The 27,979-nt window shown below is 33.6% G+C and overlaps 3 protein-coding genes across 4 annotated transcripts in view; 2 read left to right on the top strand and 1 right to left on the bottom strand.

Annotated features, from left to right (window-relative positions):
- LOC130666103 (G protein-activated inward rectifier potassium channel 3-like) overlaps positions 1 to 27,979 on the top strand; it is an 81,735-nt gene that overhangs the window by 21,549 nt on the left and 32,207 nt on the right. For both annotated transcript variants that reach the window (XM_057466785.1, XM_057466784.1), the window contains exon 2: positions 15,168 to 15,611. In XM_057466785.1, coding sequence (XP_057322768.1) covers positions 15,382 to 15,611 — 230 coding nt within the window. In that variant the 5' untranslated portion in view covers positions 15,168 to 15,381. The remainder of the gene's footprint in view (positions 1 to 15,167; positions 15,612 to 27,979) is intronic.
- Positions 3,675 to 4,040, top strand: LOC130665947 (uncharacterized). Its single transcript, XM_057466578.1, has one exon. It carries the CDS (start codon positions 3,675 to 3,677, stop codon positions 4,038 to 4,040), a length of 366 nt encoding a protein of 121 aa, XP_057322561.1.
- LOC130666101 (uncharacterized) overlaps positions 26,109 to 27,979 on the bottom strand; it is an 83,068-nt gene continuing 81,197 nt past the window's right edge. The window contains exon 3 of the mRNA XM_057466782.1: positions 26,109 to 26,289. Coding sequence (XP_057322765.1) covers positions 26,231 to 26,289 — 59 coding nt within the window. The 3' untranslated portion in view covers positions 26,109 to 26,230. The remainder of the gene's footprint in view (positions 26,290 to 27,979) is intronic.

Here is a 27,979-nt window from a genome sequence, read left to right as displayed (position 1 = left end):
CGGGGCGAAACCGTTTTAAAATATAGTAAATTCAAGATTTTCTTTTATTCGATAAATGTATTTATTACAGTGCGTACTAACAAAGGTTAGGCCACATGTATTTATTAATACGATGAATTTAATCTAAAAAGTCTATAAACGGGACCAGAAAAGCCTTGATTCCTTTAACAAAAAATAAAAACCCTGGTCATCTCAGTAAAATCACATAAAAAAAAAATAATAAATTTTAATTAATTCGGCCAATTAATTATAGGCCTTAATTAATTATAATTTACCTTGATGAAATTTACAGCAGCAACCAGATGAAGACAATAGCTGGTGTTCGGCTTTCGGCTCGTGATCTGCTTTGGGTTCTCTGTTGGCTGATGGATTCTCGCTCTTCTATCGATCGTCGTTCTCGATGTCTCGTATACTCGACAATTTATTTGGTTATGGCTAATCTGTCAATGAACAGTACGCATTAGTATAAAATTTTAGTTAATAAAATTATCGGCCTATGGGCCTATGGGCCTGATAATCAATTCATATAGATATGATCACCTCGTTCCACGTGAAGCGGATGTAGATATATATATTTACCTGATTAATTAATATGCATCTTGCTGCTGTAGACGTCTGAACAACTCTGATTGAAATCCACGTTCCGCAGTCCCATATATCGCTCCACTCGGCCATCTTTTGTTTACTCCCGGAAAACTTAAACTAGGGGAGTGGCGAATGTTCGGGTCTTAGTGATCATGCAACGCTCGGTGACTAGTCGCATCACTAACCCAAATTTACGAGTTCATCGACCGGTTATCGACAGTAAACAAATTCAAAATTCAATTTATCAATTTCACAGGAATTTCTAATTTACCCTGTTACAAAATTTACATAGTATTACATAGCAATAACATATCTCATCATATCCTTGACATTATATACTATGACATATTAAAAATTACTATATTGTTACATTATATTTTGCAACATATAACGAGGATCCTTGACTGGCTCGTGTCCACCAATCACGAATCTTCCTCACTTATTAACTATCAATTTATTAAATTTATTATATAAAATATAAGTCACTTCTGCTGCCGTGCACTCTGAGTACGCTGAATTCCTCCATCACTAGCTGGACATGCAGCTGGAAAAAGAAACTTAATGCTCCGGGGTTAGAAATATAAAATAAAGAAAAGTAAATCTGGATTTATTTTATTAAATTTATTTAACCAAGATACCCTGCAACGGGTCCACTTATTTTATCAGCTAAATGTGGTCGTAATAAAATAAGGGCCCACACATGTGTAAACTTAAGGTGTTTACGTACCTGTCCAGCTAGAATCAGTAATCTCAGAGCGAGGGTAATCCCTCACTGGACCACGCAGTGTTAAAATTAAGAGAGAGATCTTATACTTAACTTATCAGGAAGGTTGATATAAAATTAATTAAACGCATTTAATTGAAATATAAAATACTATGGCATTTATTTAACGAAGCCACTTTACAAATAATAAATTAATGACAGATGAACAATTATCAAATGACTGATGAAACGGACTCGACTAATTAAATAAAACTGACTCGAATAACTTAACTAAATAACGACTCCTCAATTAGTAAAATATTATTTAACAAACAAAATAGTTAACCCGACAATTAATAGAACGACTCGACTTACTCCAACAATCTCCAATTATAACCAGTCCTTTGTGTCGGGATTCGACCGTAGCGACCCCGGCGCATCAGTGACTGTATTTCCTCAATTATTGACAGTTGTTGAAAAAGGAGGGCGGATCATTTGGCGCGAGTCAAAATTAAATTTAAATTGTAATGTGGGAGCATTCCACCCCGTTACAACGCCATATATATAATTTCTCCTTAAGAGTTTAATTTAACAAAATTTAATGCGGTAACGAGTCAAACGAATCTCAAATCTATCGTAGCTTGGAAAGTTTAACTTAATAAAATTTATTATTTGATTTATAACAACGGATAAGAGGTTTTGAGATCTCTGAGAATAGAACTGAGTAAGGGGTTATGATGCCGTAGATAAACTCACATGGAGAGAAAGACCAGCGTTATATTGAGGATAGAGGATCTTAGGTACTCACCGACGGTCCTCGTCGTTGCATCTTTGTAGAACAGCCCTAAAATGATTCGCAGCAACTCGGGGTAACGCTTCACCACTCACTTACGTAGAACAACTTATTTAACACTTAGATTAAATTGCAAATAAAATTATCACATCAACTTTTATTAATTAATGATATAACTTATAATCTGTTAGGGAATAATTATAAGAAAAACGGGACGATAAGATTCAGAAATGTCCTGACGGAAACCGCACGAACTTATGGAAAAACCGCAAACTAATAAAAAAAACCACCTAATATATTTGAATTCAAATACTCTTTATTTATCATTTTTTTTGTTGTAGCTTATAAGAAAATATTAACGATAAATATATTGCAATAAATAAAGTTCCAAAACTATAACGTTTTTATAATTTTTTTATATACATAAATAAAAAAGTATCTAAACTTTTTAATAATTAAAAATGTAAAGATGTAAATAGTTCTTCTACGTTTTCTTCTTCTTCTTCTTCTATAGTACTTGGCTCTTTTTTATCATAAATTGGTGACCTTATCAAAACACTTGATGAGCAACTAAACGTCAGTGAAATTGTTACTGCTCGTCGAGTAGGAAAAAAGTCTCAAAACACTGCTCTAAAAGGAAATTTAACTAACACTTCGAGAACTATAATTTTAACGTCGAAAACCTCTGAATTCTGCAATAAAATTATCCAGGCTAAGAAAAGTAAACCTGATCTTACAGCTAAACAAATTTGTGACTCATTTCCTAACAACAAGGTAAATATTAATCATCGGCAACCAGTTCAATTGCACCAGCTTCGGGATCGCGTTCTCAAGGCATTCCCACAAATTGAACGAAAATATATATGGATAGCGAATAGCTTTGTCTACATTAGGAAGTCAAATAATGATAGACCAATCCGAATTACACCATCTACAAACCTTCATGAACTTAAAATCTAACTTTTTGGGTCTTTCACAAAAACAATTGATTCAAATACGTCTAAACTTGCATAACTTAATATCTGCTCACTAAATGCTCAATCGTTAATGGCACATCTTGATGAATTTAAAGAATTTTTCAGACTCAACCCATATCATCTCATAGGCGTGACGAAAACGTGGCTATGTGAAGCTATACTTCGCCAGCAAGTTAGCCTTCCTGGATACGCTATGCTACGAGTTGATAGACATAGCAAACGGGGTGGAGGTGTCGCACTTTACGTAAGGAATGAGTTTCAGGTGCGTTCGCTTAGTAACTCAGTTACTGCTGGTCAAAGCATAATACCAGAATTTCTTATTGCTGAGGTTTAGGGCCCTTCACAATACAAGATACTCATTGCGATTATATATCGACCTCCTAAATCAGGATATATGACATTGTTTGAAGATGATTTAGCAGCAAGAATAATTAATTATAGATTTGCCTATATACTAGGCGATTTTAATGCGGATTTACTAGCAAACAGTGATAAAGCAGGAAGACTGAAAAACTTTGTAGCCAGAGTGGGGATGAACATTGTACTATTAAATCCGACTAATCATACTGCACATGCTGATACTTAGATTGATGTGTGTGCGGTAAATCAACCGTCCATGCTTGACTCATGGGGTCAATCTAGTCAACCTTTCTTATCTTCTCATGACCTTATCTACATATGTCTTAAATATAAACATCCGAAACCCGTAAAGCGATTGATCAAGTGTCTATCTTGGAAAAAAGCTGATCTCAATACTGCTGCAGAATTTGTTAATGAAAACAGACAGGACTTACTTTCTGAAAATAATCAAGATAATCAATCATTTATAGATCATTATGTGATGAAAATGAATAGTTTAATACAGCAAATGGTGGAACGATGTGTGCCAGCTCGTGAATTCTTAACTAAACACAAACCAGCTCCTTGGATCACGCCAGATCTGCGGGCAGTACAGAAGGATAGAGATAAATGCTACAGATAGTATAAAAGAAACGGTAATCAAGAACGCTGGGAAAATTACCTAATACTACGTCGGAGTGCCCAGTCACCTTGGGAAAAAAAAAAAATCAGATTACCTTCAAGGCGTTTTTGACCGAGCTGGGAGCACTAAGAACTTTTGGTATGAAATGGATAGGCTAGGCTTAACGGCAACATCCGCAAAATCTCGTAATAAGATAGAACTAAACATCGAGGAACTTAATAATTACTTTGCTTCTGTCACTACAGGAGAGGAGCTACCGTCATTCGATTCGATCATAGATGAGATGGCAGGACAACAACAAGTAATATCCTTCACATTCAAGAGAACATCTGAAGCTGATGTGTCAAAAGAAATTATGGTTGGTACTTCTAAAGCAACAGGCATTAATGGATTGCCAATACAAGCTTTAAAAACATTCAAACTACACTTGCACCCTTAGTTGCTAACCTAATAAATTACTCACTAAACACGGGATGTTTTCCTACACTATGGAAATCATCGTTGATAACACCGATTCCGAAAGTTCGTAATCCTAAGTCGCCATCGGACATGAGACCAATATCAATTTTATGTTCTATCTCAAAAGTATGTGAGCGTATTGTACTTAACCAAATCGTTAATTATATAAATCAATATGAGCTTCTGGATCTTCGACAGACTGGTTTTAGGATGGGGATGGGTACACAGACTGCGGTTGTTCGATTTACGGATGATATACGTTGGGGTATTCATGAACAAATGATCACTATCGCAGTCTCCATAGACTTAGCAAAAGCATTTGACTCGGTTGATCATCTCCTACTGCTGCACAAACTTCACGAGCTGGGTCTATCTACCAATGCCTTACGCTGGATGTATTCGTACTTGGGAGGACGAAAACATGCTGTACGTAATAATAAAGACCAATCGACATGGCTTAGATGTTTTTCTGGTGCCCCTCAAGGCAGTGTCCTGGGTCCGCTACTTTTTTCATTGTTTATAAATGATATTTATAAATGTCTACAACATTGTACGCACCTGTTCTATGCAGATGATGGTGTTATATACCTATGATCCAAATCAAGTCAGATAAATGATGCAATTGGGAAATTAAATGAAGATCTAGCTGCGATTACAATCTGGTGCCATCGAAATACACTTAAAATTAATGTGGTCAAGACAAAGTCTATGATATTTGGCAGTGCTCGAAACATAAATAAGATTGATCTGCATTCCCAGGCTTATTATCAATGGCGACGAAATTGAATATGTCAACTCTTTTAAATATCTTGGTGTCTTGATGGATCCGACATTATCATGGAAGGAACAAACAACTAAGATATGTAATCAAGCATCTAATGGACTATATCGACTTCGCCGATCTGCGGACAGCATGAATACTCATATGAAACGTCAACTAGTAGTAAGCTTGATATTACCGATTTACCACTACTTCGCAGTGGTATATACCAACTTAAATCGTGGATTAGAGAAAAAATTACTAGTATCGCTCAATAATTGTGCAAGATTCGTCCTGTGGAGGCCACGAGGAGTATATATCAGTGGTCCACATCTGGATCTCGGTTGGTTATCTCCGCTCAACAGGAGATTATACTTTTTGGGCTGTCTATATTATGGTATTTTACTGTTGAACAACAATCAGTTATTAAAAGAATCTATAAGATTGAACCATAATATAGCTAGACACAGAGACAACAATAGAACCGATACCCTAATCGCGCCTATTCCGCATACTACAATCTATCGTCAATCATTTCTTATATTGGGCACAAGCTTCTGGAACTTACTACCACCGACGGTTTCAACAGCTGATTCTTTAGATAGATTTAAAAATCTATGTTATAACTACTTGATCGATATGGAACGAGCGGCGATTACATGAGACTATACCTATATTTACTTTCACATCAAGACAAATTATCTTTATACTAAAAAATTTTAAAGCATACTTGAAAGCAATAATGAATAAAAAACCGTTGTCGAAAGAATTAAAAAAAAAAAAATTTTTTTTTCGTAATTCTCGAATATCTCAGAGTCTATTTGACTAAATTATCTCAAATTTTCTGAAAATCTGAGTTCAGGAGGAATCTTTTGAATGCCGCAAGAACCATCTCAATCGGTTCATTCATTAAAAAGATATGAGAGGTTGACATCCACACACACACACACACACACACACACACACACACACACACACACACACACACACACACACACACACACACACACACACACACACACACACACACACACACACACACACACACACACACACACACACACACACACACACACACACACACACACCCCCACACAGACATCGCTCTGAAAATGTCTGAATAGCATCCTCGCACCTTTAAATGTTGACACGTGATGAAAACCCAATTTTTGAAAATCGGGGAAAAACCAATAACTTCCCGAATTTTTTGAAAATCGTCGATTTTCTCATCGGGAAGTTGACAAATTTTTTTTTTTGTGCCTCAATTATCTCGGGGTCTACTAGATCAAATGATTTTCAGGAAGGTTGACGACCAACAACCTCTTTCAATTGCCGCAAGAACGAATTGAATTGGTTAATTAGTTTCAAAGTTATGAAAGGTTTACGCACACACACACACGCACACATACATACAGCCACTCGGATATCATTCTGAAAATAGTCAGAATAGCTTCCTAGTACCTTAAAATGTCGACATCTGATGAAAACTCGATTTTCGAAAATCGGGGTGAAAACAATAACTTCCCGAATTTTTCGTAAATCATCGATTTTCTTAAGTTAAAAACCGCTCTGAACGATATGATAGAAATTTGTTTCAGAAAAAATGCTGTCGATTGGTACTATCGACATTTCATCGATTATTTTAATCCAATCTGGACTTTTAAAAAATCCATTTGATTATAACATCAGTTAACAAAAAAAAAAACGTCTCTGAACGATACGATAGAAATTTGTTTCAGAAAAAATGCTGTCGATTGGTGGTATCGAAATTTTATCGATTTTTTTTCCTTTCATTTTTAATGTAAAAAAGTTCGGAAAATTCCGGCCTATCAAGCATCTGACGCGATTTGGCGTAGAGAGAGCTCCCGCATAGGCAGCTGCTCGTGCGAGAGGTTCGAGCGCTGGCTCGTTTTATCATCATATCTCGTGAAATATTTGGGATACAAAAAAACACTATGACACCTTTTTTGTGTATTTTTTTATTTTGAACATTTTGTTTCTTATAAGCTGCCCCAACAAACCAGCGGTTCGGGAGTTATTTTGATTTAAACAATAAAATTGTTATTAACAATTGTTTGCAACACTTTTGAACAAAATGGACCTGATTTTAATGATCCTGGAATTTTTTTTTTCCTTTTCCTCACATTTCCTAAGTAACCAACGCAAAAATTAGAGAAATGGCTAAAAAACTTTATTTATTCATTTTGAAGATGATTACCTGGTTAAAGAAACACAACTTACTTGTTCCTTTAATTCTTGAGCAAAACTTTGATCAATCACCCCAGAAAAACGGTTTGATAGATCAATTAAAAAATGTACAGGATTATTGGGGGTACATTAAGATAAAAAATCGGTCTATAAGTTGACCCTACGGGCCAGCCCCAAAACTTCCCGCTGTTTTCGAGCTCGTTTAGCTCGAAAACACTATTGTCAATACATTTTCGAGCTCTTCGAGCTCGCAAATACTTTTGTATGCCATTGTTTTGTAAAAAACCATTTTTTAGCATTTCTTTCTCCCACGATATCTCGCGAACGAATCAACTGATTTTGATGGTTGAGGCGGCAATCGACGCGTTTTGTCAAGTTCTAAAGCTGATCAAATTTTGGATTCGATTTATGGAGTCGTTTTCGAGATATTTCAGGAAAAATAAAAAATTTTTTTTTTTTAATTCTTTCGACAACGGTTTCTCCCGAACGAATGAACCAATTTTGATGGTTGAGGTGGCATTCGACGCGGCTTATAAAGCTCTAGAGCCCAGTCCATTTTGGAATTAATCTTTCAAGCATATTAAAAGTTATCAAAAAAAAACATTTTTGGAAAAATTTTATTTTTCGGATATCTCTGAACGATCAAGCTTAATTTTCGCTCGGCTTCAAGATATTGACAATCCGCGTCGAATGACACCTTAAAGTTCAAATTCGGTTCATCCGTTCAAACGATACAGGTATTTACATACGTACGTACATTCATACATACATACACTCGGACATCATTTTGAAATTAGTCAGAATAGCTTTCTAGGACCTCAAAACGTCGACATCTGATGGAAATTCGATTTTCGTAAATCGGACCGAAACCAATAACTTCCCGAATTTTTGAAAATTTACAATTTTCTTAGCGGGAAGTTAAAAAAACCTGGAAATATTACTCTTTCGTCGATATTTACAAAGCAGCGCTTCATTTACTGAAAAACCAAAAAAAGGCATATTTTTGTACTTACTTCAAATAAATATTAAAAATAAAACAAAAAAATGATGATAGGCTCTTGTAGGGAATTTATTTATTTAAGTTTTTAACGCCACCCTTCAATTTACTGTGCAATCATTAGAACCTGAAATATCGATTATCAAAACAAAAAAAAATCATTTTTCGTTTGAAGGCTGATGTTACATTTTGAGGTATTACACCAGATTAATTAAAATATTTTTAATTATTTATAACGTCCAGGCTTGGCCTGATTGGAGTGTCGATTGACCCCCGGTGGGCCCTAGTCATCGATTATTTTATTAATTATTAATTTCGCGATTGAAATTAAATCTCGATGCGATTGTTTTGTCTAGACACTTTGTTTTGTCTACGGATGGACTGCGTCGACGTTCTATGTTCTAAAAATGCTTATAAGCGATATTTCCGTTCAAGCGGCTTAAAATTAATTTCTTGCAACTAATAACTAAATAATTTTGATTTATTTAATTAATCAATATTACGAAAACGTAACACTGATATCTCAGCGAAAAGTTTTCGTATAAAAAAACATCAAATTATAGCATATTATAGTAGCATATAGCATATTATAGAAGGGGCCGTTAAGCCCACCTCCGTTTGACGGGAGGCCGATACTTCGCCCTTTTGGGCATACTCGCGCTGCGAAATCCCTATTGTATATACTCAGCCCATCATATATTATAAAGCGAAATATGAGCATAAGCTCACATTAACTTACCCATTAGGCATACATTGCATGTGGGTGTCTCACCAACAACCACCACGAGACCGACCTCATTTGGACCCAAACACTCCTCCCATCTCAGGAAATAGAGAGACTCTGGTCGAAGTGGGGCTTGCATAGATTAGTGGTGGGACGCAAGTTCTCCCCATACCCTATGTAAAGGGCCACTCCACTTGTTTCTTTCGGGTTCCCAACAAGCAATTATCCGCTTGTTTCGTTCGTCCCCTGTAAGATTTTGTTGGGTAAGGCATTAAATAATTAACTAAACATGTGATCGTTCAATCACTTTATTAATTAGAAGCGAACTGAATAAGAGAAAAAAGAATACATGTATATAATTTTAGTAATAGCACAATTTGCATTAAAGGAGAAAGGAAGGGATGATGCGCATGCGCCGTTGTCATTTCAACACTTCCCCTCAACGGTAGCATGCTAAATAATTTATTTAATTTTTAATTTTTATTCAGTTACAAAGCCAATCATTTTAACCATGGTCAAAGTTTTTTGCGCCCCCGATGCCTTGGTCAGGATATCCGCCTCATTGGATTCAGATGCACAGTAAATAATTTTGACGATGTTTTTCGCTACCAAATCTCGAGTGTTGAAGAATCGAGTATCTATGTGTTTGCTTCTATTGGTTGGGCTGGCTGCCTGAATACTAGCGATACATGGTTGATTATCTTCGTATAATACTGTAGGTTGGTCTTGTACTTCGTCTAGGAAATTGAGAAGTTTCGGGAACCAGGTACACTCTCTGGCGGCCTCAGACAGGGCTACTATCTCCGCTTCGGTTGAAGAGATGGATACGCATGTTTGCTTTTTGCTTATCCAGGAAACAACACCTCCAAATAGTTTAAACAGAAAACCGCTGTTAGATTTCCGAGAGGTTCTGTCTTCGGCCCAGTTAGCGTCCGCAAACCCGATGAGTGGCTGGTCTTCGAGTGCATTATGATTCAGTTTTAGCATATAATGTTTAGTGCCTTTGAGGTATTTGCAGACGCGTTGTAACTCGTTCCAATCTGTTTGACGAGTTCTCTTGATATGTTGTGCCAGTATTGCCACAGGTGCTGCGATATCTGGTCGGGAATTCATAGAAACATATAACAATTTCCCTATCAGTTTACTATAAAATTCTTTAACTCCTAAGTAGCAGCTGACTTCACCTAAGTCTGTGATGCTGAACTTCTGCCTCATTGCGCTTAAAATTTGATTTAATCTTGTAGAAGATTTACACGCTACCAATATATCATCTACGTGTACCAGAAAATATGTGATAGTATTGACTCCGTGTTTATATAAACATGGATCAGCATCAGACCGCGTAAAGCGGAAATCTGTTAGTACTTGGTGAAGTTTTTCGTTCCAAGCATTGGCGGCTTGCTTTAGTCCGTAGAGACTTCTATTTAGCCTGCATTCCCAGTCTTCATGATCTTCGTTTTCGTATCCGGGGAGTTGGGTCATGTAGATGACTTCCTTCAGGACTCCGTTGAGGAAGGCAGTTTTTACATCCCAGTGTCTTACGTAGTAGCCCCTTTTTCCAGCAGTTGATAGCATACAGCGCACTGTGGATCCTTTGACTACCGGAGCAAACACTTCTTTGTAGTCTACCCCGTATTTTTGGGAAAAACCCTGAGCTACTAGTCTAGCTTTAAATCTTTTGGTTGAGTCATTGGAGGTAGTCTTGACTTTGAACACCCATTTGCACCCTATGGGTTTTTTATTACGCGGAATGGGTTCAAGGTCCCATGTGTTGTTTTCATGTAGTGCGTTGATTTCCTCAGACATGGCCCTTTTTCAATGCTCTGAGTTGGATCCTTTTAAGGCCTGCTCAACTGTCTTTGGTTCATCATCATTGTTACTATCATCTTCATCATCATCATTGTTATTATCAGCTTGATCATAATCTTGGTCCTCAAACGTGATATCAATGACGGGTGGTTAGAGCAGTGCAGGTGTTCTTTCCTCTGATTCTTTGTTCGGTATTGGATTTATTGAGATATCTGAATGTATATATACTATCTCTCCAGTGTTCTCAGAAATCTGTGTGTTATGTTTTATAGGTGTGGATTTTTATGGCATACCCTCAATACCTTCCCCTTCATCACGAGTTCTTTCAATGAACCTTACATCCCTGCTCGTGATGACCTGTCCTGAGGACCTTTCCAAAAGTCTATAGCCTTTTGAGTCGGGAGAGTAACCAATGAAAACACATTCCGTAGCCTTGTCATCTAGTTTCGTTCTTTTCTGTTTCGGTATATGCGTAAACGCTTTACATCCGAATTTCTTCAAATGTTTCACATTCGGCTTTTTCTTCAGTAATAGCTCGAAGGGTGTTGTTTCTCTCCCACGAGTCGGGAGTCTATTTTGCAAGTAAACTGCAGTTACAGCAGCTTCTCCCCAATATTTATCCGGTAATTTCGGATCAATTAACAGAGTCCGAATGGCTTCAACTAAATATCTGTTCCTTCTCTCTGCTAGGCCATTTTGTTCCGATGTGTATGCTGGAATTTTATCCCTTGATTTTGTAAATGCTCAGTTAACTCATGGTTTACGTATTCTGTTCCAAGGTCAGATCGAAAAGCCTTAGGTTTTCGCCCAAATTGTGTATGACAAAATTCAATAAAATCTTTCATGACTTCTTTTACTTGTGATTTGTTACGTAACAAAAATATGTATGTGTATCGGCTAAAATCGTCTATGAGGGTCATTATGTACCTGCGTTTTCCCGGCGTTTCCACAGGCATCGACCCACATAAATCAGTATGAATTAAATCCATGGCTTCGCTAGTACAGATTTTAGATCTCTTTGGAAATGGTGACCTCGACATCTTGCCCTTAATGCAGCTCTCACAGATCTGTTTCACAGAACACTTATCAATTTTCATGTCTTGAACTAAATCGTTATTTACTAATTCCCAAATCATCTTAGGATCACGATGCCCAAATCTATTGTGCCATTTGTGTATAAAATTCTCTGGATGTTCTATTGAAACAGCAAACGCACATTCAGGGACTCGTAATTGATAAACGTGTCCTGATTTATCTCCGACAGGGACTTCATTACCAGTGTTGTTGAAAATTGTCATTTTGTTATCTTTAACTCTCAATTGATAACCAAGCTTGCCTAACGATCCAATAGATATCAGGTTACAGTTGAAATCTGGGACGTAAAATACACGTTTTAAACCTAACGAATGTATTTCTCCTTTTTCTGTTAAACATTCAACTTTTCCTTCCCCTATTCCCAGAATTTGGCAAGTCTGCCCATTAGCTATCTTTACTGAAGACTTATAAGATGTATCCAATTTTGCAAAAAAGTTAATATTATTACTCATATGGCTACTAGCTGCGGAGTCCAAAAACCAATTTAACTCTGAACCCTTCTTTGTTACTACGTATGCATGGTGCATTATCAGTTCTTTACCACTATCATAATCACTTGATTCGTCATTTTCTAATACTAACCTGGCTTTCGGTTTATTTTTCCTCAAATTTCTAAGTTTATTCCATTCAATGTATTCCCGACATTCTGATTTATAATGTCCAAGCTTGTGACAAAAGAAGAACTCAATATGATTTAGGGGTTTATTGGTACTAATCCTCATTGCTGTCTCACATTCTTCACTTACACTCAAACTTTTACGTCTCTTGTATTCACTTAGCAGGGTTGCTTTAACTACATCGATAGATAATTCTTCTTCTGGCCTTGATGCTAATACAGATATAAGGGTATGATACGAGGTCGACATACTTCGTAGGATTATCCACGGCCCAAACTCAACTGCACTTCTGTTTCCAAGAGCCGTGAGATTATCTATAAGCTCTTGTTTGCGTGCTATATGTTTTTCCATATCCTCGTTTTCCGAAAATTTTAATTGTAGAAGTTCAACAGTTAAAGTAAACTTATTTATACCACTAGCTTTTTCGTGATAGCTTTCCAAAGCGTCCCACGCTTCTTTAGCTGTATTTTTATTCCCGATATGATTGATTTGCGAATCTTCTACTAGAAGAGAAATTGTTCCTAACGCTTTGTCGTCCCGAATTTCCCATGCCTCAACCGCTGCACCTTTTGTAGTAGGCCTATTCGATGTGACCACTTTCCAAATACCTTCTCTCTTCAGCAACTTTTCTACCTTAAACTTCCATGTCTGATAATTGTTGTTATTGAGTTTTACAATACCAAATGCCGTTGAATTTCTGTCCGTCATCTTAACCACTTTAACTGAAACTTTATTTTAAACTGAACTTTACTGTAACTTAAACTTTAGCTGTATGTTAATAACCTGGGCTCATAACCTTTGTTGGGTAAGGCATTAAATAATTCACTAAACATGTGATCGTCCAATCACTTTATTAATTAGAAGCGAACTGAATAAGAGAAAAAAGAATACATGTATATAATTTTAGTAATAGCACAATTTGCATTGAAGGAGAAAGGAAGGGATGATGCGCATGCGCCGTTGTCATTCCAACAGATTTTCTACTTTCCCCAAGCCATGTAGCGCACTAATTATTCAAGCCAAATTGAAGTTGGGCGGCTTGGGGGGCATACATACATACTAGGGTGTGTCATTTGAAGGCTATATTTTTTTTACTGCTATACCCGAAAATCTGGTAGTATATAGAAAATAAAAAATTATGCCGCTGGGTTAAAGGGTTTAAGTCCAATAGCGGCTTAGCTCATCAAAAAATTCGATTTCCCATTTAAATAACACGGGAAATTCTTTTTTTTAACTTTGAGTATTTTTAACTCGTGAACAAATTAATAGATCGAATTGACTAATTACACACTTTTGTAGGAAATTGAACGCTCTACAAAAAAGGTCTCTTATCATTTTTCGATCAATCCATCTGTTCTAAAGTTATTAGAGCTCGAAGTCAAGTTATAGTAAATTTCGAGATCTTTTTTATTTTCCGGCAAAACTATCAGACTTATCATAAAATGTTGTAGGGTCTTTTTTATTGACAATTTTATTCTCTACAAATTATGATCAGTAAAGTTTTTTCAAATTCCGCATTGTTTTCTAGTTATTTTCATTTCAATGTCGAGCTCCCGAAATCGATCAGAACACTACTTTTTTAAGAGCTTAAAGTTAAAATGAAAATAACTAGAAAACAATGCGAAATTTGAAAAAAAAAAAAAAAACTTTACTGATAATAATTTGTAGGAAATAAAATTTTTTACAAAAAAATCCTATGATATTTTGTGATCAGTCTGATAGTTTTGCCGAAAAAGTAAAAAGATCTCGAAATTTACTATAACTTGACTTCGAGCTCCAATAACTTCAGAACAGATGGATTGATCGAAAAATGATAAGAGACCTTTTTGGTAGAGCGTTCAATTTCCTACAAAAATATGCATTAGTCAATTCGATCTATCAATTTGTTCACGAGTTAAAAAAAAAAATTTCCCGTGTAATTTAAATGGAAATCGAATTTTTTGATGAGCTAAGCCGCTATTGGACTTAAACTCTTTAACACAGCGGCATAATTTTTTATTTTCTATATACTACTAGATTTTCTGGTATAACAGTAAAAAAAAAAAATGTAGCCTTGAAATGACACACCCTAATACATACATATATAAACTTATGAGTGGATGGTATTTTTTGACTCTACTAGGTAAAATAAGATATATAGTGGAAAAATTCTTTGATAATTCGATTATGAGACCCATTGCAATAGGCCGATTTCTAAAGAAATCTACCTAATTAAAGGAACAAAAATTTCTTGTTGTTTCTTTAATTTTCGGCCTGAGTATATTTCAAGTCAAGATAAAAATCATGGATTTGATAAGGCACATTAAAAATGGTAAAACCTTGAATGTTTTTTATAAAATAAAATATGAATTTTTCATGCATTGAGTACTGTTGAAGCTTATTTATCTATAAGTTATCTATAAGGATGAATGTAATGTCATCTTTTATGCAAGAAGTAACCGCATGCTAACACTTACAGGCTTTCTTCATTTTCGTCATTGATTTTCAATTGATAAAAGGACTAATCAACAATCGGATTCATGACATGCGAAAGAAAAAATGTGCTATTGGATAGTACAGGCATATTAATAATATGATTATGAAAATCGATCATCGTAATGGGAATCAACAATCTAATAATCTAAGTCGACTGATTTCGAGAAATTAATTCAGTTCTTAAAAATTGGTGAATTATGGAAGAACCTCAGAAACTTTTTAGGTTACCAGGTAATATCGAAGAAGAAGAAGAATGTGAAATTGACAGCAGTGCAAGACAGAACGACAATCCATCTCATGCGGAATCTCCTTTACTCTGCCAAAAAATACGCAATGTCTCTTCAACGATACCACGTAATCTAACTTTAGTTCGTGAAAATACACAGGCCAGCAGTATTGGAAACGTGGGTCGCCAAGATTCTACTAGGTAACTTGTATTATATTATCATTTAAGATTAAATAAAATTCGTTAGAATGTATAATGGCTGATACCTATTCGATTCTTGCTTACATTCTCTGGTCTTTACAGTTAATAGTTTAATTTTACTTAACGATTACACTGGTAATGTTAGCTATTTGTAAAGGTTTTTTACTCCCTCTACTTTCATTCGCACATTCGATGATATTTTTTTCAGTTGTAAATAGATCTGTTAAGAATATCATATTTTACTAGGGTGATCCAAAAAATAACATTTTTTTTTTCTCGCAAACTGGTTCAAAAGTTTCATTTAGATAAAAAAAGACGCCTGTAAAAATTAGAGTTCTTAATATTAACATTAAGAGGTTCCTCATCGCACTTTTCTATTTCCCATAAGAATAACATGGGAAAAATTTTTTTACGTCTTCTGATTTTTATAAGTAGCTAACGATGCGTCATAGGAATAAATAGCAGGCTGTTTTTGTAGGGAATTGAATGCTCTACAAAAAAAGGTTCTTATCATTTTTCGAGGAATCTATTTGTTCAAAAGTTATTTGAGGTTGAAGTCGAATTCATATTAAATTTTAAGATTTTTTTACATTTCCTGCGAAACCATCAGACATATGACAAAATATTATAAGACCTTTTTTGTAGACAATTTTATTCCCTAAAAGTTATTTCCAATAAAGTTTTTTTGAATTCTGCATTGTTTTCTAGTTATTTTTATTTTAATGTCATGCTCATAAAAAAATAGTCTTCTGATCGATTTTAAGAGCTTGACATTAAAATAAAAATAACTCGAAAACGATGCAGAATTCGAAAAAACTTTATTGGAAATAACTTCTAGGGAATAAAATCGTCTACAAAAAAGGTCTTATAATATTTTGTAATAGGTCTGATAGTTTCGCCGGAAAAGTAAGAAAATCTTAAAATTAAATATGAATTCGACTTCAACCTCAAATAACTTTTGAACAAATAGATTCCTCAAAAAATGATAGGAATCTTTTTTTGTAGAACATTCAATTCCCTACAAAAATATGCCTGCCAATTATTCCTATGACGCATCGTTAGCTACTTATGATAATCAGAAGACGTCAAAAAAATTTTTTCCATGTTATTCTTATGGAAAATAGAAAAGTGCGATGAGGAACCTCTTAATGTGAATATTAAGAGCTCTAATTTTCACAGGCGTCTTTTTTTATCTGAATAAAACTTTTGAACCTGTTTGCGAGAAAAAAAAAAATTTGTTATTTTTTGGATCACCCTAATATTTACATAACATAGAAGTCATGAAAAAATACAAATTTTACGTTGAGGTTATTGGCAGGGTGTAGAGTCTAGAGTGGGGACAATCGAATCGATTGTAGCGCCTGCAGTGGACGAAACACGCGTTAAATCGCACTTGTCTTGTGAATAGTTAAATGAAAGCAATGTTAAAAAATAAGAACAAGTAGTTGTTGTGTTGTTAATTGCAAAAATACTGACAGAAATAGTAATTGCAAGTTTTATGCATCTCCATCCATGATGTTCATCTTTGGCTAAAAATTATTACGGGGAATTTTTTAAATTACAAATTTTTAACCCAACGTATTTTTAATTATTGAGTTTTAAAATTTAAAATTACGAATAATTGAAATCACTTTAATTTCTTTACTTAATGCAAATTAATAATTTTAACTTTGAAAAAATTATAATTATAATTATTTTAACTCATTTGTTATTATGACTATTATTGTTGTTATTATTATTATTACAAGCTAACCTTATGTCGTTCAAAATAATATTTATTTTGTATTTATTAAAATTTTTTATACTTATTTTTTTCAGTACAATCTACTCTATATTTTTCCACCTTCCAAATGTGGTATCACACATATATTTCGCAATCTTTAAAAATTTTTATTATTTGTTTATAAAAACTTTCCGTATTCTCTCTGTGCTTTTTGAGGATGATTTAATGCGGTCGACAGATGTCGTTTTCGTCGCGCACCCTGCCAATATAACAGTGACCTGTAAGTGAAATCATTTTCTATTAAATTATACAAAGCACTTTTATGTGCTAGAAATTGTAATTGCTATATTAAAAAAAAAATTCAAAAAAGAAAAAAATATAAGAGATATTAATATACGATTTATTGGCTGGAAAACATACATACTTTTTTTATACGAAAATACATGTTTTTTAATAAATATTTAAAAATCTCCAAGTTCTTACTTTTGTTTATTTTTCTCGGTACTGAAATATTATTTTTTTTTTGAGTATCGTCCCACATGGGTCGATACCAGACAAAAACGTATACGTTAGACTTGTTACCTCGAATGTGCATTCGATTGGGAGATAAAAGTTGGATCATATGTATCCTTGGAGGAACAATTTGCGCGCCCGTAAATATCTTAGCAGTGGATTCCTAAATTACCAAATATTTATTGTACAGCGACTGCATGTTCTCACGTCAGACACTTTATTAATTTTTCCGCCTGCTTGTAAATAATGATTTTTATTGTTATTTAAATAAATGTATTTAATTTAATAGAAAAGAATAATCACAATAAAAATTAGAAAAACTATATAAAATGTCTAATCATAAAATAAAAATGTTAATAACAATGAAAATAATTATTTCAATTATTTATAAGCAAATGAAAATACAGATGTAAATTTATATAAATAAAAAAAAAGGTTACTCCACCGATTTGACATAAACCTCAGCGGGTTTCAATATCAAATATTATTTTTTACATAAATTTAATGTAAAGATACTAATTATAACAAATACATAATTTTTATGCATAACCCTTTCTATCGCAATGCCGTCGATATACGTACATCATTTTAAAGTAAAATTTTTTACATAAATGTGATAAAATGTTTCGATGTAAAATAAATATAACTATTTTTTATGTAAGAGTGCTGTAACAATGTGAACATGTCCGAAACATTACATTGTGGTGTAAATGTGACGATAAAATAGAATCACCAAGATTATGTCACTTATAAGTCGATTTTGTTACGTAATTTCGAGGTAATATCTGAAACGTAAAGCTAACGTCAGTATGTGATATAAATATAACGTCACATTTAGGTCACCAATGTTATATCACTCGGTCAGTAACATGCATGTAATCTTAATGTCACATTTACATCGCAAATTTGACGTACCATTTACATTACAATTTATATCATTAGAATGTGAAATATACGTTGAATTTGTTACGTTACATGTTCTCTAGATGTGATATCACTGTTAGGTTGGTGTGTTCACTGGGATGAGCTCTTAATTCCAATGCTAAGTACTTACTATTTCAATTTGATTTATTTCCATTTGAAATGCGTGTGAAAAAAAAATTTTTTTTTTTTCAAATTTCTAATGCTGAGCTGCTTTTCATGATATTGAGAAACGATTTGTTGAATCTTGTAGAGGATTCCATGCTCTTTAAAATTGCTATCGGACTTTTTAATGTAGCTCACGCTGGTTCACCAGTAAGAGCGATCGAACTAAATTTTTCTAGCTGATTAGATGTTAAAATCAATCCACCGAGCAAATTAAAAGTTATCAAAAAAAAAAAACATTTTTGAAAAAATATCCGTTCAAAAGTTACAGACATTTACATAGGAAAGTACATGCATACCTGCATACACGCGGACATCATCGTGAAATTAGTCAGAATAGCTTCCTAGAACCTCAAAACGTCAAGGTCTGACAGAAATTCGGTTTTCGAAAATCGGACCAAAACCCGTAACATTCTGAATTTTTGAAAATTTTCTTTTAAAAATCGAAGGATACAAACAATCTTAAGATCGCTGTTTTAAGTTTAAAATTAAAAAAAAAACAATCAAATTCATAATGAATAATTTTTTGCATAAATTTTCTAGAAAATTAATCAAAAAACACGAATTTTGACAAAAAAAATAGACCCAAATCTGACAATTTTCCACTTAGTTATGGATATTTAAAAAAAAACCCGAAATCTTAAAAAATTTATATCTCCTGATTGGCTGGATGAAAAAATTCATAAAAACCTTTCTCTAGGGGTACAAAAAAGTGCTCCGATTTCAGCGAAATCGGAGATGCAAAATCCATTGGTAGGACGAGTTGGCATGGAATGCCCCATATGCTTCAGTAGATCACCAATTCGAACGCCGATTTTATTCTCGGAAATAGGTGAGAAAAGAAAGTGATCCTGAAAATTTAAGCTCAATATCCCTGAATCTGGCCATTGGAGAATTTTTTGAAATTTGAAAATAGTCAATTTTTTGGTTATTTTTAAAAATTTGTATCTCAACTACTTTATAACTTAGAGAGACTGTTTTGGCAGCGTTTTTCTCTAGTTTCAAAGAATAAATAGATATTCGTTCTAAAAAAGGATAAATAACAGCTGATATTTTTCGTGTAGGTGTATTCTTTTGATATCTGCCGTAATTTTCTTTAATTGCTTCATTTTGTTTATATACGGCCATCCAAAGCCAATCAATTTTTCAAAAATCGCTATTATCAGATAGCCATTACTTTTTCTAGGAACTTCGATTCGCTTTAAATTTTCAAGAAAGTTGCTTTATTTTATCCCTACCCGAGTACAAACGTAAAATAGCCGCAACACCGCTGCAATAGCGCCGCACGGGCTTTCAATGCCCGCAACACCGCTGCAACAAATTTGCAACAAAATAATAAAATTATAATTTCCGCAACACCGCCGCAACACGATAGCATTATATTAATATTCTCTGAAAAACTTCCCAAATTTCGCAACACCACTGCAACAAGTTTATGATGAAATAAAATTATGATTGCCCCAACACCGCCGCAACACAGCCGCAACACTCGGCAAACGAATCATATATATTTGATCATTTTTTAAATAATTTTCTAAGTCGCATACCATCACTAGTTTCAAACTTTGTAGTCACTGTCAGTAGCGTAGCCTAGTTGTCTCAACATAGAAGCCGTACAGCTAACATCGTGGAGAGCAGTTGGATAGAGTAATTCTTGTAAAAATAACGTGCCCTTTGCGCGATAAAAAATAAAGAGTGAAATAACAGTGATAGTCTCGGTGCTGAGGAGAAGGGAGTTATTATTCTTTGTGAATATCCAAAAACATTATATAAAATCCGTAAAAAAGCAAATTGTATACTGGGGATACTTAATCCATCGCCCAACATTGCGTCTGGTGCGGAAGTTAAAAGAAAGGCGCATCTTGACCTAGTGGCACATAACGATAAAAAGAGTCTAAAGTTAATAACGAATAAAAACGCTAATTCGATCTCATTAGAAAAATCATTTTACCAGTAGGAAAAAGATGCAGGAGTGCAACGAAAGCATAATGTTGCACCTAACTTACAACCACAAAGACGAAACTCAGTGCCCCATCTAACAGGCATAGCTAACAACAACGATGGGTTCATAGAACCAAGAAAAACCTCAAAAGGTAACTCGACTGAGAAGCTGTCGGTAATGCCACTAAGCAATTACAACAAGTTCCAGCCATTAAATAGAACTACAGATCAGAGGGACATGACAGGTCACATGAAAACTGACGGCAGCGCAGATAATGAGACAATTTACAGCCAAGTAGACAACGATGATCATAATAATGGCCATCCGGAACAGGCTACTACAAATAAAGTTTTGAAGCCGCTACCAATTTTCATTCGAGAAGAAAGGAAATTTTTTTTTTTATCATTTTTTTTTTGTTTTTTTTTATAATTATTAGCTTCAAGTTGCCTAAATAAAATAGTGCCTTTGAAAAAATAAAATTACAATTTTATTATTAACGAGACAATATTGAGTCATTCCAGACCCCGTTTAACCTCAAAAAAATTTTTTTTTTCAGTATTCTCTTTATTACTTTTTTTCAACCGGTTGTTACGTAACTGATAATCATCACTTTTTTAAAATTCACTTCTCTTTTGACTGACATCACCTCAGTTTTGTATTTTGTTACATTATTTTAATACAATATGTAATTAAAAATCCCAGGTGACTGAATTTGTAAAGGTTCATTTATCTACTTTATGTTTAGTTTATAATTATTTTGAGGCTGCAACTCAGATAACTAATAATTGATGATTGCATTTCTGAATATTCATTTAATAGCTTGTTTGTCATATTTTTAATACCGAATTAAATAAATAATCGTAATCTATTTTATTTTAAAATCAATAGGGATCATAATTATTGCTGCTAAAATATATGACTAACATTTAAGTAGTAAGTTATTGGTAACAAATGTCCTATGATTGCTTATGCCAAAGAGTACTAATCACTTATATCAGTGAGCGCCTCATTATTCAGAGTACATTTGGTAAATGCGCCACAGCAATACAACAAATTACTCGATACATTTCATAATTCTCTTAGAATACAATCGCGCATACAAAAAAAGAAAAGAAAACGAAACAAAGAATCTAATCATGGAAAACTCAACAACCAAAAACGAGGAAGTGACGAACTTAACTAAATAATTAGAAGAGAAGGATAAAGAAATAAAAACCCAAAGAGAAACTGTGGAAAAGTTCAAAGGTCAAATAGAAGCGAAGGATTAAGAGATAAAACCTCAAAAAGAAACTGTGAAACAGCTTAAAGATCAAATAGAAGCTAAGGATAAAAAGATAAAAACTCAAAATGAAATAATGAAACATCAAAATAGAGTAGTAGAAGAGAAGGATAGAGAGATAAACCCTCAAAAAAACTGTGGAACAGTTTAAAGATCAAATAGAAGCGAAGGATAAAAAGATAAAAACTGAAAAAGAAACAGTGGAAGAGCAAAATAATCTAATAAAAGAGAAAGATAAAGTGATGAAATACTACAAAGAAACAGTAGAACGGCTAAATAAACAAACGGAAGAAAAGGACAAAGAGATGAAGATCCGAAAAGAAACTGTGGAACATCTTAAAGATCAAATAGAAGCAAAGGATAAAGAGATAAAAGCTCAAAAAGAAATAGTAGAAGAGCGAAATCGACTAATAAAAGAGAAAGATAAAGAGATGAAATACTACAAAGAAACAGTGGAACAACAAAATAAACAAGTGGAAGAGAAGAATAAAGAGATGAAATACTACTAAGACATGGTGGAACAGCTTAATGAACAAATAGAAGCGAAGGATAAAGAGATGAAATACCATGAAGAATCAGTGGAACAGCAACATAAATAAATGGAAGAGAGGGACAAAGTGATAAAGATCCGAACAGAAAAAATAGAACAGCTAAATAATCTAATAGAAGAGAAGGACAAAGACATAAATACCCAGCGAGAAGCAGTAAACCAGCTAAAGAAACAAAAATAGAAGACATGTATAAAGAGATAAAGATCCGAACAGAAACAGTCTACCAGCTAAATAAACAAATAGCAGAGATGGATAAAGATTTAAACAACAAGAAAGGACAAATAGAACTGCAAAACAAACAATTAAAAGAGAAAAATTACGATATATTAACTAAAAACGAAGAAGTCGAAAAGCTAAATAAACAATTACAAGAAAAAAGTTACGAAATATTGATGGAAAAAGATAAAGTGGAAAAGCTAATATTACAATCGCACAAGATGAACGAGGTGATAAAATGGAGAAACTGACAAGAGGAACAGTTAAAAACACAGTTACGAGAGAAGAATAACGAGATAACAATGAAAAACGAACAAGTTAAAAATACAGTTACGAGAGAAGAATAACGAGATAACAACGAAAAACGAACAAGTATCAAAGCTAAGATCACAGTTAAACGAAAAAGATCTCGAAACAACAAAGGGAAACGAAAATGTGGAAGCACTTATGACGGAATGATAATGGAAAGATAACAAGATCGCAACCAGAAAAGTGGAACTGGAACAGCTAAAAACACGACTACTAGAGAAAAAGGATGAGATAACAAAAAAGAACGCGCAAGTGGAACATCTCAAAGCACTGTTAGGACTCTCAAACAATCAGATAAAAAAGACATACGATCAACTGGAACACTTAGAAACAAAATTAAAAGAGAAAGTTTACGAGACAACAACGAAAAACAGGCTAGTGGAAGAGCTCAAAATACAACTACAGATGAAAGAATCCGATGTAAAGACCAAAAATACTGAAGTGGAAGAGCTCAAAACACATTTACACGAAAAGGATACCGAGATAATAACGAAAATGATACAAGTAGAACAGCTAAAAACACAATTACAGGGAAATAACGACGTGTTAGCATCAAAAAACAAGCAAGTGAAACAATTAAAAACACAATTACAGGCGATAAAAACCGAAGTAGTAACAATATACGAACAAGTCGTACAGCTAAAATCACAATTAGAAGAGAAAAACAACGATATGACAATGAAAAACGTGCAAGTGGAACAGCTTAGAACACAATTACTAGTCAAAAATAAGGAAATAATAATGCAGAAAGAAAAAGTGAGAAACCTAGAAATACAGTTACAAGAGAAAAACAACGAGATATCAACCATATGCGACATCTTAAAACACACTTAGAAGGGAAAAAGGAAGAGATAACAACAAAGAACAAGCAAGTGGAACATCTCAATGAACAATTACGAGAGAAAAATAACCAGATAGCAACGAAAAACACACTAGTGGAACAGCTTAATATACAACTACACGAGAAAGATAGCAAGATAAAAATAAAAAATGAGCAAGTGGAACAGCTTAAAACACAAATACAGGGGAAAAATAAAGAGATAACAACTAAGAACGCACAAGTGGAACAGTTACAAACACAATTACAAGAGAAAAATAACAAGATAGCAACGAAAAGCACGCAAGTAGAACAGTTACAAACACAGTTACGTGAGAAAAATAACGAGACAACAATAAAAGACGGGCAATTAGAACATCTCATAACGCAATTACAAGGGAAAAACGCCGATATGAAATCAAAAGTCTTGCAATTGAAAATATTAAATGCTCAATTACGAGAGAAAAATAACGAGACAACAGCCAAAAAAGAAAAAATTGAACAGCTAATAACACAATTACACCAGAAAGATAATGAGATAGCAACAAAAAAAGGGCAAGTGGAACAACTTAAAACACAATTGCAAGTGAAAATGACGGAGATGGAAATAAAAAAAGAAAAATTGGAACAGACAACTAAAACAGTAAATGAACTAGGTGCAGAGATATCAAAGATAGAAGAAAAAAAGTCAATATTAACATAATTAATTACAAAAGAAGAAAATAGCAACAGACTTATCGCTTGATAAATTTATTCTTGCCGATGGTTCTCATTATCATCGAAACCAAATAACACTGATGTACGTTAAGACTTAATTAGATTCGCTGCATTTCTTGAAATATTTTAAAACAAATTATGACCAGAGATTATATTAGATTTTACGAATCATAATTTCAATTGCTCTTTGAACTCGATAATTATAGATAAGAAATTGATTGATACAATTGATATAATTCAATTTTTTTTTTTTTTTTTGGTAATCATAATAATGAAAACTAGAGAAAAAATGGACCTCTTCTAAATTTTACAAAAATTATTTCAACAGGCAAAAAAAAAAAATATAAAATTTCGAGTGACTAAAATTTAAACGCTTTTAAAAATGTTATTATAGTTATTTAGAAATAAAGGTATTAGAATTGAATCATTTTTTCAAACGACCTCAGTGTTTTTCTTTATATACATCAGAGTCTATTCGATCGATTGATCTAAAATGTACAGGAAAGTTGATGGCTGACAAGCTCTTTTGATTGTCGCAAAAGCTATTCGAATCAGTTGATTCGTTAAAAAATTACAGAGAGTTTAGACACACACACACACACATACACACACACACACACATGCATGCATCAGACACTCGGGCATCATGCAGAAAATGATCAGAATAAATTTCTAGAACCTCAAAACTTCAAAATCCGATGAAAACTCGATTTTCTTAGCGGGAAGTTAAAAAATGATTTTTATAAATATAAAGAGTAATATATCTAAAAAATAGCAAGTGGTCATTTACTCTCAATTTTAAAAATCCCTCATAAAGAAACAAGTCATCGAATAAATAAAAAAATAAATAACAAAAGGAAAACAAAAACATTTCGGGACATTTAACGGACACGAGTTGTCCACCCTTGCTTTTGGAGTGTACGAGCAACTGCCAAGCTAGCATTTTATACTAAAGATCTATGGAGTCTAGGCAATAACGTTTCAGGTTAATTTTAGGGTCTTTTTGCCGGGTGGCCCGAGGCTCGCCTCGATGAGTTATGATTTGGCTTTAGGTGCATTAAAACCAACCTACAAGATGATCGTCAACTTAACTCCCATTTTTGCTTCTTTTCATCCGCATTTTGTTCGTCCTCATTAAACGCAAATGCAATGTCACTCTTTCAATACTTTAGTGTACAGTATCACATTCGCTTAATCAACGCTATGAAACATTTAGAATTAATGTCGCAAGAGAAATAAATAAAACAGAATAACATCTGAAAATGGAGCATGTGAGCAATAATGATAATTACTATTTAACTGGTACGGATAAAACAGAGCATACAAAGAACACAAAATGATCCGGATGGTTTTTATGCATCTCCGTTAATCCTTTTTTGGTTTAGTATAAGAGTTGACAGATCTGGTGATACGTTTCCTGGCGCAATCTCTGGATGACGAGTTCTACCGCGTACTCTTCGTCTCTACTAGAGTATGAACACTACCAGAGTTAGGACAGGTGCTACTGACGCCTTTGATCTTCTCTCTGTTGTGCATTACACGCGACGAATCGTTTCACCAAAAAAACAAAAAAAAAACATTATTGGAAAAGTTTTCATTTTATTTCATGTCATTTTTTTACTATAAGAAGATGGACATATATTTAATACTTGTGTTGTATCATTTTATTTATAAACCGCTTGTCATGAAAAAATCATGAATCCGAGGCTATTGTTATAATTAACATATTTTTTTTCATATTTCGAATGTATTCTAAAATCTATTTTATATTCTATTTTGTAACTAAAAGATTAAGGTTTTAAATAAAGAAAGTTTTATTTAATTTCATCGCGTACGAGTTAAAATATAATATAATGATTATCAAATCGTTCCGGTATTAGGTCTTGTTCCGGTATTGGGACATCTACCTTATACTGAGTTATAAGGAATGAAACAATTTGGTGAAAGTCACTGTTTGTTTGCTTGAGCCGGATGCAAGGGCTAACATCACCTGTACCTGCATTCATCCCTGTGGAAAAGGTCTTATAAAATCTCATAAAAAAAATTGGCTATGAGAAAACGATCAGTATTTGTCCGCGAAAAATCTCAAAAATTCTGATACAATTATTTTCTCATTTTAATTTCAAGCTCTTAAAAAAGTGGTTCTGATCGATTTCAAGAGCTCGACATTGAAATGAAAATAACTAGAAAATAATGCGGAATTTGAAAAAACTTTACTGATAATAATTTGTAGAAAATAAAATTGTCAACAAAAAAGATCTCACAAAATTTTGTGATAAGTCTGATAGTTTCACCGGAAAAGTAAAAGTTCTCCAACTTTATTTCGAGCTCTAATAACTTTTGAATAGAGGGATTTATCGAAAAATTATAAGAGACCTTTTTGTAGAGTGTTCAATTTTCTACAAAAATATGCATTAGTCTGTTTGATCTATTGATTTGTTAATGAGGTTAAAAATACTTAAAGCTAAAAAAAAAATTGTTCCCATGTTATTTAAATGGGAAAATTGAATTTTTCAATGAGCTAGGTCTGTAATTGACATAGAATTTTTTTTCTTGCGCGAAATTTTTTTTTTTGTGTTGAACTATGGTTTTTTCCACATGCACTTGAAAAAAAAATCTGGCTCCGAAATGAAGCACCCTCAGGTATACTAATAAAAGTTCATGTTAACCCGGGAAAAAATTCATGTCTGACAATATATGATCATGTATGAGCATTCATGTATGATCATATATGAAAATTGGCCATGTCGGATCATATATGATTAGATATGATCTTACATGATATACATATAGGTTTGACAAAAATTATTTAAACTAAACAAATAATGTTTTAATTTTATTGTTCATTAACATTCATTGAAATTCATTTATATACAGCTCTTGTTCACTCGTTATTGATTTTTCTATCGATGAAAAAATATTCGGTATTTTTCTGGGATTCGAACCTGGATCCTTCTGCGAATCAGGTGAAGATTGTACTACTCTGCCAAACCATGGACTTAATAGTCGGGACTATTCAATGGGTTTATATATTGATCTTCAAAATCTAAACAATCATTACGTTTATATTGATATTTTACATGGTATTTGAAATGTTTAAATTACGTACGTACCTATGTACGTACGTATGTAAATATTCTCTAAGTTTTGAACTGATCAACCGATTTAAACTCAGTTTTTCTATTGTTGTAGATACGTGGTATTGCAAATTATAC

Source organism: Microplitis mediator, chromosome 3 (assembly GCF_029852145.1).
Source record: "Microplitis mediator isolate UGA2020A chromosome 3, iyMicMedi2.1, whole genome shotgun sequence".
Taxonomy (NCBI): Eukaryota; Metazoa; Arthropoda; class Insecta; order Hymenoptera; family Braconidae; genus Microplitis; species Microplitis mediator.
Note: the sequence above shows the minus strand (reverse complement) of the source record. Positions and strands in the feature narration are given on the sequence as shown.